The 16106-nt window shown below is 38.9% G+C and overlaps 1 protein-coding gene across 1 annotated transcript in view; it reads left to right on the forward strand.

The window, feature by feature from the left end:
- Positions 1-15257, forward strand: part of LOC114654989 (metastasis-associated protein MTA1-like) — a 294679-nt gene extending 279422 nt beyond the window's left edge. The window contains exons 20-21 of the mRNA XM_051933272.1: positions 12585-14029; positions 14064-15257. Of these exons, the coding sequence (XP_051789232.1) occupies positions 12585-12738 (154 nt within the window). The 3' untranslated portion in view covers positions 12739-14029; positions 14064-15257. The remainder of the gene's footprint in view (positions 1-12584; positions 14030-14063) is intronic.
- Positions 15258-16106: the final 849 nt, after the last annotated feature.

Below are 16106 nucleotides of genomic sequence, written 5' to 3' on the forward strand. Positions count from 1 at the left end.
TAGAGAAGTCAGGATTCAGCAAAAGAAGACAAATTTCAAATCACAGAAGGAACGTTCACAATCATTTGACCAGATAACTGGGTGGTTTTTCCTGTCTCTCGTAAGATTGGAAAGAGGAGCAGTCCTATTCGCAAAATAAGGGATGAATCTTCTATAATAACCGGCAAGCCCCAGAAATGCTCAAACATGTTTCTGTGTCTCCAGATGTGGGTAAGCAAGCACCTCATCCACTTTTCTAAGTTGAGGACAAACCAAACCCCTGCCCATAGAATAACCCAGAAAATGAGTCTCAGACATACCCAACCTACATTTCTTAGGGTTAGCTGTCAAACCAGCCTGCCTCAAGGTATCAAGAACAGCCTGAAGCCGTTCTAAATGCGTGTGCCAATCATTACTGAATATCACAACATCATCGAGGTATGCCCCGGAATATTCAGAATGAGGATGCAAGATCTGATTCATCATATGCTGGAAAGTTAGAGACGTACCATGAAGACCAAACGGGAGTCTTAGTAAATTTGTAAAGACCGTCAGGAATTGCAAATGCCGTTTTCTTGCAACTGGCAGCCTCAAGAGGCACTTGCCAGTAACCCTTCATGAGATCCAACGTGGAGATATAGGACACCTGACCCAGTTTTTCCAACAACTCGTCCACACAGGGCATTGAATAAGCATCAAATTTGGAGACCTTATACAAGCACCCGAAATCAATACAGAACCGAACCGAACCATCTGGATTTGGGACTAATAAGACCGGACTGCACCATTCGCTCTTACTTTCATGAATAACACCCAATGCTTGTGTCACAAAGTTGCTCAGACACACTCAAGAAATTCCAGAGACAAAAACTTTATTCAGACACTTCTAACAAACACAAGTGTCTTTCAGGAGTGATCCAAGCTCTGTGACAACCCGGAAGGCACAGCGCCTCGGGAGCAGGAGCCCCAACAGGAGCAGAGGATGTCTGGGGAAAGAGAGATGCAGTGAGACAAAAGGACAGATGCGGTTTAGGCTTTTAAATGTTCAAAGCCCCACTAGAGATGCAGATCACACACCACGGCAGCAGCAAGCCTGCAGCTAATCCTGCAAAGAGGAGATAAAAACAGTGTTTCTCTCCCATTGAATCGCTGTTTAAGAGAGCATTTCGGAGAATCGGCCACGTCGCCTTGGGGCTGTGTTCAGCATGTTCACAATTTGTTCTCTTCCTGCAGCATTCTGGCCTTCTATCACATATTTAAACAAGGCATTACAGTGGTTTACCCATGAATATACAAATGCATTATTAAGCTTTTTAGCATTTTGAATTTCTAGGTAGAGTCTAACTCATAGAGACTTCCTTAGATGAAAAAGTCAACGAATATTGATGAATATTAATTCAGCATCTACAATCACTCCGATATTTCTTTGTCTTTTGACTGTTTTCCTAGATTTCCTACTCTGTTTACTATCTTCCTTTTATTTTTTTCACTACCAATATTGAGTTTTTCTGTTTTCTCCTTGTTTAATTGTAAAAAATTCATATTCCTCCAGTTTATAATTAAGTAATTGAATGTAGTGATGTCATCAGGTGCTACAGATGTGTAGAGTTGGGTATTGTCATACTCACTGATAATAAGACCCAGTGGTGGCATTTTCAGCAAGAATAACAGTAATTCTAAAATAGAGCCCAGGGGAACTCCGTGTAAAATATCATATCTTTGGTAATAATGTTTACCTAATTCAACTATAATTTGTCTTCTAGTTAAATAAGTTTCTAACCAGTGAAAGGCAGTGCCCGAAGTGCCAGCCCAATGTATTGTATTTCATGATTAATTGTATCAAAAGCATCACTTAGATTAAGAGTACCAGAACTGAAAATTTTTTTACATCTCTGTTTAGTGCTGTGGCCTGATCTAAGACCTGACAGTAACTTTTCATGTATGTCATTTTCATTCAGATAATTATTTATTTGCCAAAATACTACTTTTTCAATTATTTTACCTAAGAATGGCACATTGGAAATTGATCTAATTTCAATATTGAGGAATCTAGATTTGGTTTCTTTAGTAACAGTTTAATTATAGCTCTTTTGAGGGCTTCTGCAAATACACCAATTTCAAAAGATGAGTTTATGATGTGCAAAAGACTGTCCAAGAGACTGAGATTTCTTTAAAAATGGTAATCGGAAATGGGGCTAAAGAAAACTTTGAAGAACTTAAAACTAGATAAAATCATCTGAAGTTCAGTTGCACTTATATTTCTGAAAACCTTTATAGTTTTTTGAAGCTGGGTGGAGACAGAATCAACCCTGCAGGGATTGGAGTCCAAATTGCTGACCGAATTATTGTGATTTTACTATTAAATGGCATGTTTCTCACACTTAAATAAAGATGCCTCACTTGCTTACATTCCACTGACCTTTCTCTCATTTTCACACTTGTATTCTATCTTGTTTCTACTGACCTTCATTCCTCTACTCTCTAGAGCATATCTCTCCACGTCTCCAGGATCTCTTCAACCTGCTTCCTACTCTCTCTACAGATCACAATGTCATCAGCAAACATAATAGTCCAAGGGAACTCCTATGAAATCTCATTTGTCAACCTGTCCATTACCATTGCAAATAAGAAAGGGCTCAGAACCGATCCCTGATGTAATCCCACCTCCACGATGAATGTATCCGTCACTCCAACTGCAGACCTTACTACTGTCACACATATCCTGTACAACTCTTACATACTTCACTGCCTCTCCCAACTTCCTCATACAATACCACAGCTGCTCTCGAGCCACCCTGTCATATGCTTTCTCCACGTCCACAAAGACACAATGCAACTTCTTCTGACCTTCTCTATACTTCTCCATCAACACCCACAGAGCAAACATTGCATCTGTTGTGTTCTTTCTTGGCATGAAACCATACTGTTGCTCACTAATCATCACTTCCCTTCTTAACCTAGCTTTCACTACTTTTTCCCTTTATTTCATGCTGTGGCTCATCATTTATATCCCCCTGTAGTTACTACAGCTCTGCACATCCCACTTATTCTTAAAAATCGGTGCCAGTACACGTCTTCTCCACTCCTCAGGCACCCTCTCACGTTCCAAGATTCCATTAAACAATTTTGTTAAAAACTCCACTGCCATCACCCCTAAACACCTCCATGCTTCCATAGGTATGTCATCTGGACCATTCTTCATCCTCTTCATAGCTGTCCTTACTTCCTCCTTGCTAATTCGTTGTATTTCCTGATTCACTATCTCCACATCATCCAACCTTCTCTCTCTCTCTCGCTTATTCTCTTCATTCATCAGCCTCTCGGAGTACTGTTTCCATCTTCTCAACACACCCTCCTCGCTTGTGAGTATGGTTCCATCTTACGCCTTTTTTCATCATATGCCTTTTCTTTAGCCATCACCACCTCTGTCGTTACCTTGCGCCTTATCTCCTTGTACTCTTATCTACTTTCTGCATCTCTCTGTCTCTCTGACAATCCCACTTCTTTTTTGCCATCCTCTTCCTCTGTGTACTCTCCTGTACTTCCCCATTCCACCACCAAGTTTCCTTTTCCTCGTTCCTCTGTCCAGATGTCACACCGAGCATCCTTCTTGCTGTCACCCTTACTACTGCTGCAGTTGCCCAGCTGTCTGGTAACTCTTCATTGCCACCCACTGCCTTTCTTACCTCCTCCCTAAACTCAACCTTGCAGACTTCCTTTTTCAACTTCCACCATTTGATCCTTAGCTCCACCCTCACTCTCCTCTTCTTGATCTGCAACATCATCCTACAGACCACCATCCTATGCTGTCTAACTATACCTTCCCCAGCCACCACTCTACAGTCTTTAATCTCCTTTAGATTCACTTTTCTGCATAGGATATAATCTACCTGTGTGTATCTTCCTCCACTCTTGTATGTCACCCTATGTTCCTCCCTCTTCTTAAAATATGTATTCACCACAACCACGCCCATCCTTTTTGCAAAATCCACTATCATCTGATCTGCTTCATTCCTGTCCTTGACACCATACCTACCCATCACCTCCTCGTCTCCTCTGTTCCGTTCACCAACATGTCAATTGAAATCTGCTTCAATCACCACTTTCTGTTCCTTGGGTACACTGACCATTACTTCATGCAGCTCACTCCAGAAATCTTTCTCATCCATCACACACCCAACTTGCAGGACATGTGCACTAACAACATTCAACATCACACCTCCAATTTCCATCTTAATAATCGTTACTCTTTATGACATTCTTTTCACTTCCAAAACACTCTTGACATACCGTTCCTTCAAAATAATCCCTACCCCATTTCTCCTCCCATCTACACCATGATAGAAAAATTTGAATACAACTCTGATTCACCTGGCCTTACTCCTCTTCTATTTAGTCTCTTGCACGCACAATCTATCAATCTTCCTTCTCTCCATCATATCGGCTAACTCTCTCCCCTTACCAGTCATACTGCCGACATTCAAAGTTCCTACCCTAAGTTCCACTGTCTTTACCTTCCTCCTCTTCTCTTTCCTCCGGACACATCTCCCACCTCTTCTTCTCCATCTTCAGCCAACAGTAGCCCAATTTCCCCCAGCACCCTGTTGGCTAACAGTACTGGTGGTGGTTGTTGTTAACCCGGAACATGACCAATCCAGTATGGAAATTTGTATTGTTGTCCGCATGTTGATCTAGCAAACGTTTACACCGGATGACCGCTCTGACACAACCCTCCCCATTTATCTGGGCTTGGAACCGACACGAATAAACACACTGGTTTGTGAAACCCCTGTGGCTGGGTTCTTCATTATATATATTATTATATTTATTATATATATTATTACTTTAGTATATATGTCTATATATCTTTAAAAAATGTGGTAAACTGTTTGTCTTGTTTTTCTCCATATGCATTAAACTTTATTGCAATTGTTGTCAGGAAGTGCAATGTTAATTTTTTTCGAGGAATAATAATGAACTGACATTTCCTTTTTAATTACTATGGGGCAACTAAATCTAAAGTGTATCTCGTCAAGGAGTTAACATTATTTACCTTTGTCATTGACTATAAAGGTCTCATCCAATACAAGTCTATTACTGAGAGAGTTAGTGAAGGCAACAGTAGTAGATGCATTAAGGTAGTGCTTTTTTCACAATCTTAACTTTCAGATCTTAATGTAGGTAGGTATTTTAAAAAGTACATAGTAGTTACCACAGATAATAGGATTAACAATTTGATCTAGAATAACAGTAAGACTTTGTGTGACCAATAGATCTAATATGTGGCCTCTGTTGGGTATGCTGGGTAAAATCAAAAGAACTTAACAGGTGCAGAAATTCCATAGATCTTTGATCTGAGGCATTATCCACATACAAATTAAAAGGCATGTTAAGACGATTCTATCATTATTAATAACACAAATAGACAGTAAATCTAAAAGTTTTGACAGAATGGCTGGAGCATAATTTGGTGGCTGATATTTAATTCTAAGTAGAACTGAATGTGTTCCCTTTATTGCCTGAAGAAGGGGCCTGAGTTGCCTCAAAAGTTTGCATATTATAATCTTTTTAGTTAGCCAATAAAAGGTGTCATTTTGCTTGACTTCTCATTATATCCTTAATGGCTAACACGGTACTAAAGAGCAAATATTTAAAGAGTTAAATTTCCTTAAAGGGGTTGTCTTGCAATTAAAAATACTAGCAAAAAAAATTAATTCGGCTTATTAGAACTAATGTTTACCATGGGAAGAGAGGTTCCAATCACACAATACCACGTGGTCAGGTTTGAGTGCTAGACTGGTCAGAGTCTGTATGGAGTTTGCATGTTCTTCCCAAGTGTACATTGACTTAGTGTTCATAACTGCACAAAATTACCTCTTTTACAAATAGCTATTGTAAATGTCTCATTAAGCACTGTCAATTGCCAAAATATGTTTAATTCTACATATTTTGCTGTTAAATTACATCCACCCAGTTTAGGCTCACAGGCATCTAACCAGGTTTTGTTTGTTGCTATAACAGATGTTCAGTATTTGATGTAAATATGCTTGCAGAAATACACTATATACATGAAAAAACTTTAATGTATATTTCTGCTACTACTGTTACTAACACAGTTCAAGTGGTGACTTCCAGCAGTATTTCAAAAATTATCCCAAGCAAGAATTCCCTGAGAAAAATTTTTTTTCCAAGTTTGAAAATTGCTAGATGACATAGCATCAGCAAATGTCACATATAATTATAACATAAAAGAGTATATGTGTTCGGTAATCTCGCTGTTCACAGGTTGTAAGAAGATTCATGCAACACAAGAAAAGGTTTTGGGGCAGCCGTACGTATATTTGATACAGGCTCCCAAAGATGAGGGTTTGGTTTAATCAATGAAAAGGTCTTGACAGACATCAATCCAAAACAGAACCATTCAAACAGAAAAAACATGGTGGTTTTAAAGTCGTGTAAGAAAAATGACATAATTCTGGCAGAAACCGGAAGTGACGTCTCCTGGGCCGGGACCAGAAGTGATGTTATTGGGCTCGGAACTGGAAATGATGTCATCGAGTCTAGGCGGAATTTCCCGTAGTTGGTCTGGAGATGAAAAAGAGAAAAGATCGGTGCACTCCGCCACACCCTGGACCAGCATGGAATTATCCTTTTTTGAGCCCTTCAGTTGCCTCTCATGCACAAGTGTGTGACAAGGTATTAAATATAAATAATATACAGTTTATCGAATCTAATGAAAACTTTGTTTTAGTCCCTGTGAAACAATACCCGACATTTTTGGTGGAGTAGAAATAATTAAAAGCTAAAAAAATAGATCAAAAAACTAAATAAAACCTAAAATGAGAAAATGAGGAAAAACTGAAATTTAATTTACGATTTTAAATAACAAAAGATGATTTAAAAGTCTTTACTAAACTTAACTGAAAGCCAAAGATATAAGAATTGGATATAATATGGCCATTTTTCTTGCCTGTAGTTAGATAGTTGATGCCATATTTTTTTAGCAAATGTGTTTTATTAAAATGTTGATTTTTTAAATTATTTTATTGATTTTAATTGAAAGTAATTTATACAATCAAACCAAACTTAACAAAACCAAAATTTAGCCCCCACCCAAAAGAAAGAGAGGAGAGCTGGTCAACAAAGCAAATCTTAGAAAGCAGAATAGAAGCTTATTCTAAAAGTTTCTTGATTAGATCCTACCATATATTAAAAAGTTTTCAACAGATTATCTGAGTGATAATTTTATTCTTTCCTATTTCAAATAGTACAGGACATCAGTTGCCCACTGACTGCTGGGGTGGCATTCTTCCAGTTGAGTAATATAAGTCTATGTACTAGTAGTGAGGTAAAGGCAATTACGATTTGTTTACCCTTCTACACTTTAAGCCCATTTGGGAGTACACCAGACACAGTTGTTAAAGGGTTAGAGTGATTGTGACACTAAGGCTATTTGATAGGCATTCAAAGATTTTTGTCCAAAATGATCTTAAATTTGGTGTACGCCCAAAACATGTGGCCCAGTGAGGGAGGTTCATTCTTGCCCTGGAAACATTTTGGTTAGTTTAAATCAAGATAAATGCACTCAATAGAAGAATTTACTTTGAATAACTGAATTTGTGCAATACAGAGCTAGAGTGTATTCTGTGCATGGCTGCCTTCCACTCCTTTTCTGAAGTATTAAGTGAAAAGTGAAGCAAAATTACACCTTTTATTGGCTAACTAAAAATAATACAATATGCAGGCTTTTGAGGCAACTCAGGCCCCTACTTCAGGCAAGATGTCATTACATTTTACATTACATTACATTCATAATGGCTAACACGGTACAACACCCTAGTACTGAAGTATTAAGTGAAAGATCCTTTCCCCATTGTACACACGGATCTTTGAAACAATGGACTTTAAAATGTTTTTATAAATTGTAGAAGTGCTCTCTGAGTCTTCAAGACTATTTGTTTGGAATAGAAATAGGTGGAAGAGGAGGAAAATTGGACAGGTTCCATTTAGCAAAGTTTCTAGCTTGAAAGTAATGGAAAAATTGTGTTGATGAGAAGTTAAATTTGAAGCTTAATTGCTCATAGTATGCAAAAGCATTATCTATGTACAAGTCTCTAAATGTTTTAATTCCAGACATTTACCAAACATTAAATACTATGTGCAACATATAAGAGCTTTATCTGTCTTAAAGTTCTTCCTACAGTGGTTCCATATTTGGAGTGAACAAAGAGCAATTGAATTATTACTGTATTGATGACAGTTTGTATTTACTGGTGCAAGGAGCAGAGAATATAAAGAAGTACTACATGATTTTAATTCTACTGTAGACCAGGCTTGTGTATGTTCATCAATTTGTGTCTATGTCCTGGGGCCTCATGTATAAAGGGTGCATACGCACAAAAATGTTGCATATGCCCGTTTCAACGCTCACATCGCGATTTATAAAAACGAAACTTCATGTAAAGCCACGCACATTTTCACGACAGCTAAATTCTTGGCGTACGCAAGTTCTCTGCTCGGTTTTGCACTGTATCTGAGTGTGGAATCACAGCTGTCAAGCTGCTGATTGGAAAGAGAGTTATCAGTATACAGCATCAACCACACGTTGCCTCAGCCATGTTCTATTTGACCTGCCCCTATACAGCAAACACTTCAAAGCCTTTCCTGCAGGGACCTCGTGGTTTAGAAACAGTTTCATCCCAAGAGCTCTAAACGCACTCAATGAGTCCATCAAGTGCTCCTTATAGAACTGTTTGTACCTATAAGTACAATTACCTCACTGTAAGCTTGCAATACAGTTATAATATTGCACAAACTAAGCCACTTTATAAAGCGCCTATTCACATATGAAATGCGGCAAAATATATTTTTTTACATTATACAGATAAAATTTTAACATTATGTAAATAATCTATATTGTTAATAATTAAGCATGTGAGGACACTGTGTTGCAGCACTTGCGACGAGCTGGCATCCCATTCAGGGATTGTTCCTGCCTCTCACTGTATGCTTGCTGAGGCTGGCGCGACACTGGATGGATAGATCCATTCATCCATCCACTTTCCAACCCGCTGAATCCGAACACAGGGTCACGGGGGTCTGCTGGAGCCAATCCCAGCCAACACAGGGCACAAGGCAGGAACTAATCCCGGGCAGGGTGCCAACCCACCGCAGGACACACACAAACACACCCACACACCAAGCACACACTAGGGCCAATTTAGAATCGCCAGTCCACCTAACCTGCATGTCTTTGGACTGTGGGAGGAAACCCACGCAGACACGGGGAGAACATGCAAACTCCACGCAGGGAGGACCCGGGAAGCGAACCCAGATCCCCAGATCTCCCAACTGCGAGGTAGCAGCACTACCCACTGCGCCACCGTGCCGCCCGATGGATCGATGGATAGAATAATTAAACATGTACTACGAAGATATTTCAATGTTCCTTAAAAGTTTTGAAGAATCTGCATTCTAAGCTTACAGATGGCTTGACATCTATTACAGATTTGATTGTGTGGTGATTGGGTACTTGGAGAAAGAAAAGGAAGGACAGGAATTCGGGTTAGTACATTTGAAAGAAACAGTACTGCAGCAATAAATCATTTCATTGAAGGTAGCGCACAGCGCCGCAAGCATCTTGCGCAAGGCAGGAACAATCTGTGGACGGGGGCGCCAGTTCGTCACTATCGCTGCGCCATGCTTTAATTCTTATAATCATGAAAATGATATCAAGTATACATCTTAGTATTTAATTTATTCAGAGAGGTGTAATATCATGAATGTAATGGATTCTGTGTCCTGTCAGAGAAACAGAAAACTCGTTTAAGAAGCACGTAGTGATTCACACACATAGAAGAACACATACAGTACAAATCATTTAACGTGCTACTTTAGTTATGATGGTATTTGAGAAACTAGTAAATTAAACAATTTTAAGATGAAGTTTATGATGTTCTATTTTAATGACAAAATAAACTACTTGATTAAAGTGGAAATTTCGAGATTAAAGTTGACATTTCAAGCTTTTTTGCCACTATGTGCCTATTTTTTGTCTTTTCTCTGTACCCTAATAAGCTTCCATATGACTCTCAGATGGTGGGCTACGACTCGCCTTTTCATGGCGACTTCTGGCGATATCTGAGAACTTCATTTTTATTTCGGGCACTGTGCAACTTTGTGAACTTGAACTTTTGAGTTTCTCCGACACTCTATGTCACTCGTTCAACTTCCTTTTGTTGTTTATACCACTGTTTAAATCAACAAATAGTAAATTTTTCCTTGCCTCCACTTGGTATTTGCTGAAATTCTTCTGTTTTCCCCAGTGCTTTTGCAATTGTCTTTTCACAGAATGCTGAGCTTAACGGCTTTTTATATTGATTTGCATATTCAAAGAGCCGTAATTCTGGGAGTAGTTGGGGAGTGGCAGCAGGTGTGTGCATGTGCGTTACTTTTCACGCTGATGGGGATTTATGTAGTAGAAGAACGTGGAAGTTGGCATACGTATAGATTCATGCATCTGGATTTTTTTGTGTGTATGCACATTTCCGCTTTTGTCCATACACCATGTTTTAGTGTGAATTCTAGACACTGCATTATGCATGAGGCCCCAGGTCTTTACGGCCTGTATATTTGCCGCCCAGTAATGAAATTAAAAGTTGGGTAAGTGCCATGCTCACTTCTGCTTTAGGTCGCTATAGAGTTGCCCTTTGGATGCATGGATGTTTTAAATTCCAAATAAATTAGGTTATGATTGAATCTAATTTCTTAAAAAAATATTTGTTAATGTATGTAGGGATGGTGGGCAGCACGGTGGCACAGTGGTAGTGCTGCTGCCTTACAGTAAGTAGACCTGGGTTCGCTTCCCGGGTCCTCCCTGCGTGGAGCTTGCACGTTCTCCCCGTGTCTGCGTGGGTTTCCTCCGGGTGCTCCGGTTTCCTCCAACAGTTCAACGACATGCAGGTTAGGTGCATTGGCAATCCAAAATTGTCCCTAGTGTGTGCTTGGTGTGTGGGTGTGTGTGTGTGTGCCCTGCAGTGGGCTGGCATCCTGCCTGGGGTTTGTTTCCTGCCCTGCACCCTGTGTTGGCTGGGATTGGCTCCAGCAGACCCCCGTGACCCTGTAGTTGGATATAGCGGGTTGGATAATGGATGGATGGATATAGGGATGGTTTGAAATAGAAAAAGATGCCTGGGTAGGATGTTCATCTTAATAGTTGTGATTCTCTCTGCTAATGTGAGATGGAGGGTGGACCATCTATTCACATCTTGTTTAATTTTATCCATACAGACAGCAATTTTCTTGAAAAAGAGCTTTATATTTACTTGTGATATTTACTCCTAGATATTTAAACTGATCTGCTAAGATAAATTGGAAGGTGTCCAATCTAATGTTGTGTGCTAGAGAATTCACTAGAAAAAGTACATTTTTATTCAAATTAATTTTGAGTACAGATATCTTTTTAAAATCTACTAGTGCTTTTAGGACTGCTGGCTTGTGATTTTGTGGGTCAGATATATACAGTCATACCATATCATCTGCATATAGTTAAAATGTTAATATCAAATGTAGCCTTTAGAGAATGGGATTATTCATACATTCATTCATTCATTATCCAACCACTCTTATTTCAGTATATAGCTGCTGAGAGTAGTGTGTCACAGATGGCTGGGGTTCTGACCCAGCCGGGACGCCTGGAAGGACCGGAAGGTGGCCTTTATATCTTCCGGGTCATGAGGGGACAACCCCCAAGGGTTAGGAGAGGACCATGGGAAAGGAACAAGGAGATTTCAACCCATTGGGACCTGTGGCCACTGCCTTAAGCCTCAGGGAACCCGGGAAACAATTACTTCCGCCACACCCGGGAAAATGGAGGAAGACCCTTCCAGGGACGCCCGGAGTGCTTCCGGGGCAAAGGGCAGCACTTCCGCCACACCAGGAAGTGCTGCCGGAAGGATGTCATCGGACACCTGGAGCACATCCGGGCGGGAATAAAAGGGGCCGCCTTCCTACAATCGAGGAGCTTGTGTTGGAAGTGGGAGCAGGACAAAGCTCCCGTGAGGAAAGGAAAGGCAGCCACGGACATTGTGTTTGAAGCCCGGAAGAGGGGTGATTGGTGCTGGGAGCACTGTGTGCTGTGTTGGACTCTATTAGTGCTTTAGTAAACGTGTGTTTTTTATATAAAAATGTGGTCTCCGACTGGTGGTGTCCGGGCAAGTCTCACAATGGTGCCCCCTGGCAGTGGCCATGGGCTCCAATGGGTTGGAATCTCCTTGTTCCTTTCCCGTGGTCCTCTCCTAACCCTGGGCGGTTGCCCCCTTGTGACCCAGAAGATATAAAGGCCACCTTCCGGTCTTTTCAGGTGTCCCGGCTGGGTCAGAACCCCAGCCATCTGTGACAAGTGTGATTAGATTTTAAAGCTGTTCATTATACTTGACATTGCTCCAGATTATTATTTTTGATCACTGACTGTCTTTCATTTTGGAATTACTAGATTGAAAAATATTCAATTTTTCACCTTAATTATTGAAACACTCTTATTGTAAGAGTAAAATCTACTGTGTCATTTCAAGCAGATAACTCCTGTAACTTTTTTGTTCTTCTAGGAGAGTCCGTAAAATGCTCACATCCTTTGATATCAAGAGAGCAGCACGACAGCCATACAAACAGATCTCTGTTAAGCACATAAAATCTGACATGGATGTACCACAACAACTTCGACACCCAGTCAATGAGGAGCCCATCGTTATTGAGGATTAATCTGAGGATCTTTCTGAAGAATCACAACACACATTGCATAACCCCTTTTACCTTTTTTTTTGCACACATTGTCTATTGTCCTGTTAACTACACATTGTCTATTGTCCTGTCAACTGTCAAAAGGGTTAATGTCATCACCTACATAATTACAAAACTTAATGTGCATGGCACAATTTATACCTTTTTTTTCTTTTTCTTAATTTTGTTGGAGAATCCTCTCATGACAAAACATATCAGGAAGCAGTGTTAATTTTTCAGTTCTGCATCGGAGCATCACTCACAATGAATCCTCAGCCCTTATTCAAACTGTTGTCTGGTTCAGGAATGAAAATATCAATTGAAGAATATGTATATATAAAGAAGCTAAAAAGGAAGACTGAAAAAGCCTGTTCTTAATACACAATGAAATGGATGGATACTTTTAAGACAGTGATTGTGAACTAATTTTACATGGACAGTTATGGACTCTTTATGGTCCCACTTGTAATATGGACTTTACATTTTTTGGTCCCTTTTTGAGCAAAGAATAGTTTTAATGCCCACCAGACCAACACAATCCTGGAAAGACACCTGGTATCTTTTCACCCTGAGCAGCTAAGTATGCAACCCACTTAAAGATATGAAAAGCCCAAATTTCCTCATCATAACACCCATAATCTTGTCTGGAGTGGAGTTTCTTTAAAGGCTAGTCAGCTGCACAGCTAACAACTGTGATGTAATTATGGATGCTGCAATGAATATAATTTTTGTTTATGTGAGAAGTTTAATCAGGCATCCCTGTGTATAGCATTAAAGTGCATATGCTTGTTATGGAGGAGCAAATTTTTTTCACATTTGGTATGTTCGTTATAAAGTGCAGTGGATGTTTATTAAATGTGCATGTCAGTTTTCCTGTTACATATAATTTGAATATGCTGGATGTAAGAGTTGGGAGGCTCTCAAAGTGTGTAGGCTGATCTTTCCAACTCATGGTGCATTCTAATTTGCCACTTAGACTTCTTATCTGCCAATAAGGTATGTTTTGGGGAAAGAGAAAGAGGAAGTCTTAGCCCAATTATGTTGTTTTGTACACATACATGCTCAAAAGAATCTGGATTTTCAATTTCCAGTGAATTAATAGAGTGTATAAACCACCTACTATATACTATTATCTTCTTTGAGTATTATGTGAAGTGTACTTTATTTACATACTGTATTTAATGCCTTACACAGTTTCTTTTCTCTTTTTCGTTGGTTTCTTTGTTGTGATTTTTAACCTCCCCATTCATCTATATTGGATTAATTGATTAAGGTTGCAGCATTACAGGTTACAGGTTTCAATACAGGTTACAGCATTCTTTATATTGTTGATTCTCTACATATAGTTGTGCCATTCCCCAAAGCGGACACCAAGCTGTCAGAGCTGAGTCTACATTACCTTTATTTTTATAGTTCCATCATTGTGAGCATTTTCTGAAATTATTTTGCTGTTTCTGATTCTTAGCAATCCATGCATAGTAGGAGGGACTAAACTGGGAAACCTGAAGGTTTTTGTCTAAGCTACAATTGAAACAAACTACAGTACTTTGACTTAATCAGATGTTAAGTTGCAGGTGATTATTCTAATTATGATCATGCATCTATTAGTAACTGAGAGCATTAAATGTGTAGCCAAAACTAATGGAACCAAACAACACCTTTTATACTTAGTGCTATTGCAGACAATCGTATGCTTTACTTTTTGGAAATTCCTCCTGTAGTGACACTGACTCTAAAAATGATCTGTCATGTAATAATTATTACTGTCATACCTATTCCAGTTAAATTAGTTTTTGCTTAATGAAAAATTATAAAATTATATTTAAAGATAGCTTTCTCTGGGCCTATACATCCTTGTTTTTTTTATTCATTTTCAAGGGTTGATAGGGCAGGGGCAGGAACCAGCCCCAGACAGGATACCATTTTTTGGCAAAGCAAACACACACAGTAAGTGAATGTTAAAAAAATATCAATTCAGCTAACATGGAAATGATTTGCATGTGGGAAGAACCTAGTGGAAAAGAGTGGCCAGCAACTGAACAGATATCAGGCAGCATTTCTAGATGTTACCTTGCTCATTTTTATAAATGCTGTTCAATGTTGTTTTTTTTTTAACGAAGAATGTAGACATATATTTTTTCAGTAAATTCAATCATATTGTCTCATTGTGTTACATATATTTATAGGTTTCTGGTATTCCCTACATTTTAAATATGTGCTTTGATTTGCCCTTGGTGATTAGTTCTGCAGCATCATAACTCTAAACAGCTGAATTCAATTGCATTCCAATTCTACATTTAAGTATAATTTCCCCTTCCTATGTCCCTGTTTTTCTCTGGGGGTGCACTTCTCAAAGATGCCCATGCTAACTTAATTGGTTTTATTAAAATTGTCTCAGTATGGGTGTGTGTGTGTGGCTGTGCCTTGGCATTCCATCCAGAGTTTGTTCTTGCCTTGTATTTCATTATGTTGGGTAGACTTGGGCACCCTGCAATCTTGTAATTATAGGAGTAGGTTGAACAAATGGATGGATGAACAGTGTTTCTCTCTTAAATGTCCTGTATTCACTTCTGAATTAAAATGGGAAGCTTTAGAGCTGATGATGTTAGCAGAATGATGAAATGGAATTTATTTCAAAATGTCAGTTTATGTAAATATAAATAAAAAAACAATTGTGACCTCTGCGCTTCTAGAATCTAAAGCAAATGACACTGCCTTTTTTCATAAACTAAGCCAATACTAGTACTATATAAATATTGAACAATTACATTTTAAGGAAGCAGTTGCTCTTTTTTAATACTGTATAATACAGTACATTTGTCAACTACAAAGCAAAACACCTACCTGTTTTTGCAAAATTCTTCCCTCTATTAATTAAATAGATGATATGTTATGGGATGGCTTAGCATTATAAGGATTTGTATGTCTAAATAACTGAATGTTTTGACTTACTCTATGTGTGCTTGTGTGCTTTGCATTATTGGAGTTGTGCTATAGGACTGGATATAGCATTTCTAGAGACACAGAGCATTTTATTCAAAAAGTGGGAATTGCAGCTCCAAAAATGTCTTTCGGCTGTTTACTAACTATACATTAGTTAAAGATTACGATGTAAAGCGGCATGTACAATTGGCAATAATGCACAGTTCAAACAGAGCTAATTCTTATGAAAAATATAAAAGACATTCAGGTTTCTGCTTCTGATAAGAGTAAACATGCATAGTCAGAGATAAACGTGACCAGACAGCACTGCTCTTATTCTGCTAATACCAACTGAAAATATAAAAAAGATTATTTTAAAAATAGCTCATGTATTTAAATAACAGGATTTTTTTCCCATTTACTGGGTT

The sequence above is a fragment of the Erpetoichthys calabaricus genome, chromosome 1 (assembly GCF_900747795.2).
Source record: "Erpetoichthys calabaricus chromosome 1, fErpCal1.3, whole genome shotgun sequence".
NCBI classification, from domain to species: Eukaryota; Metazoa; Chordata; class Cladistia; order Polypteriformes; family Polypteridae; genus Erpetoichthys; species Erpetoichthys calabaricus.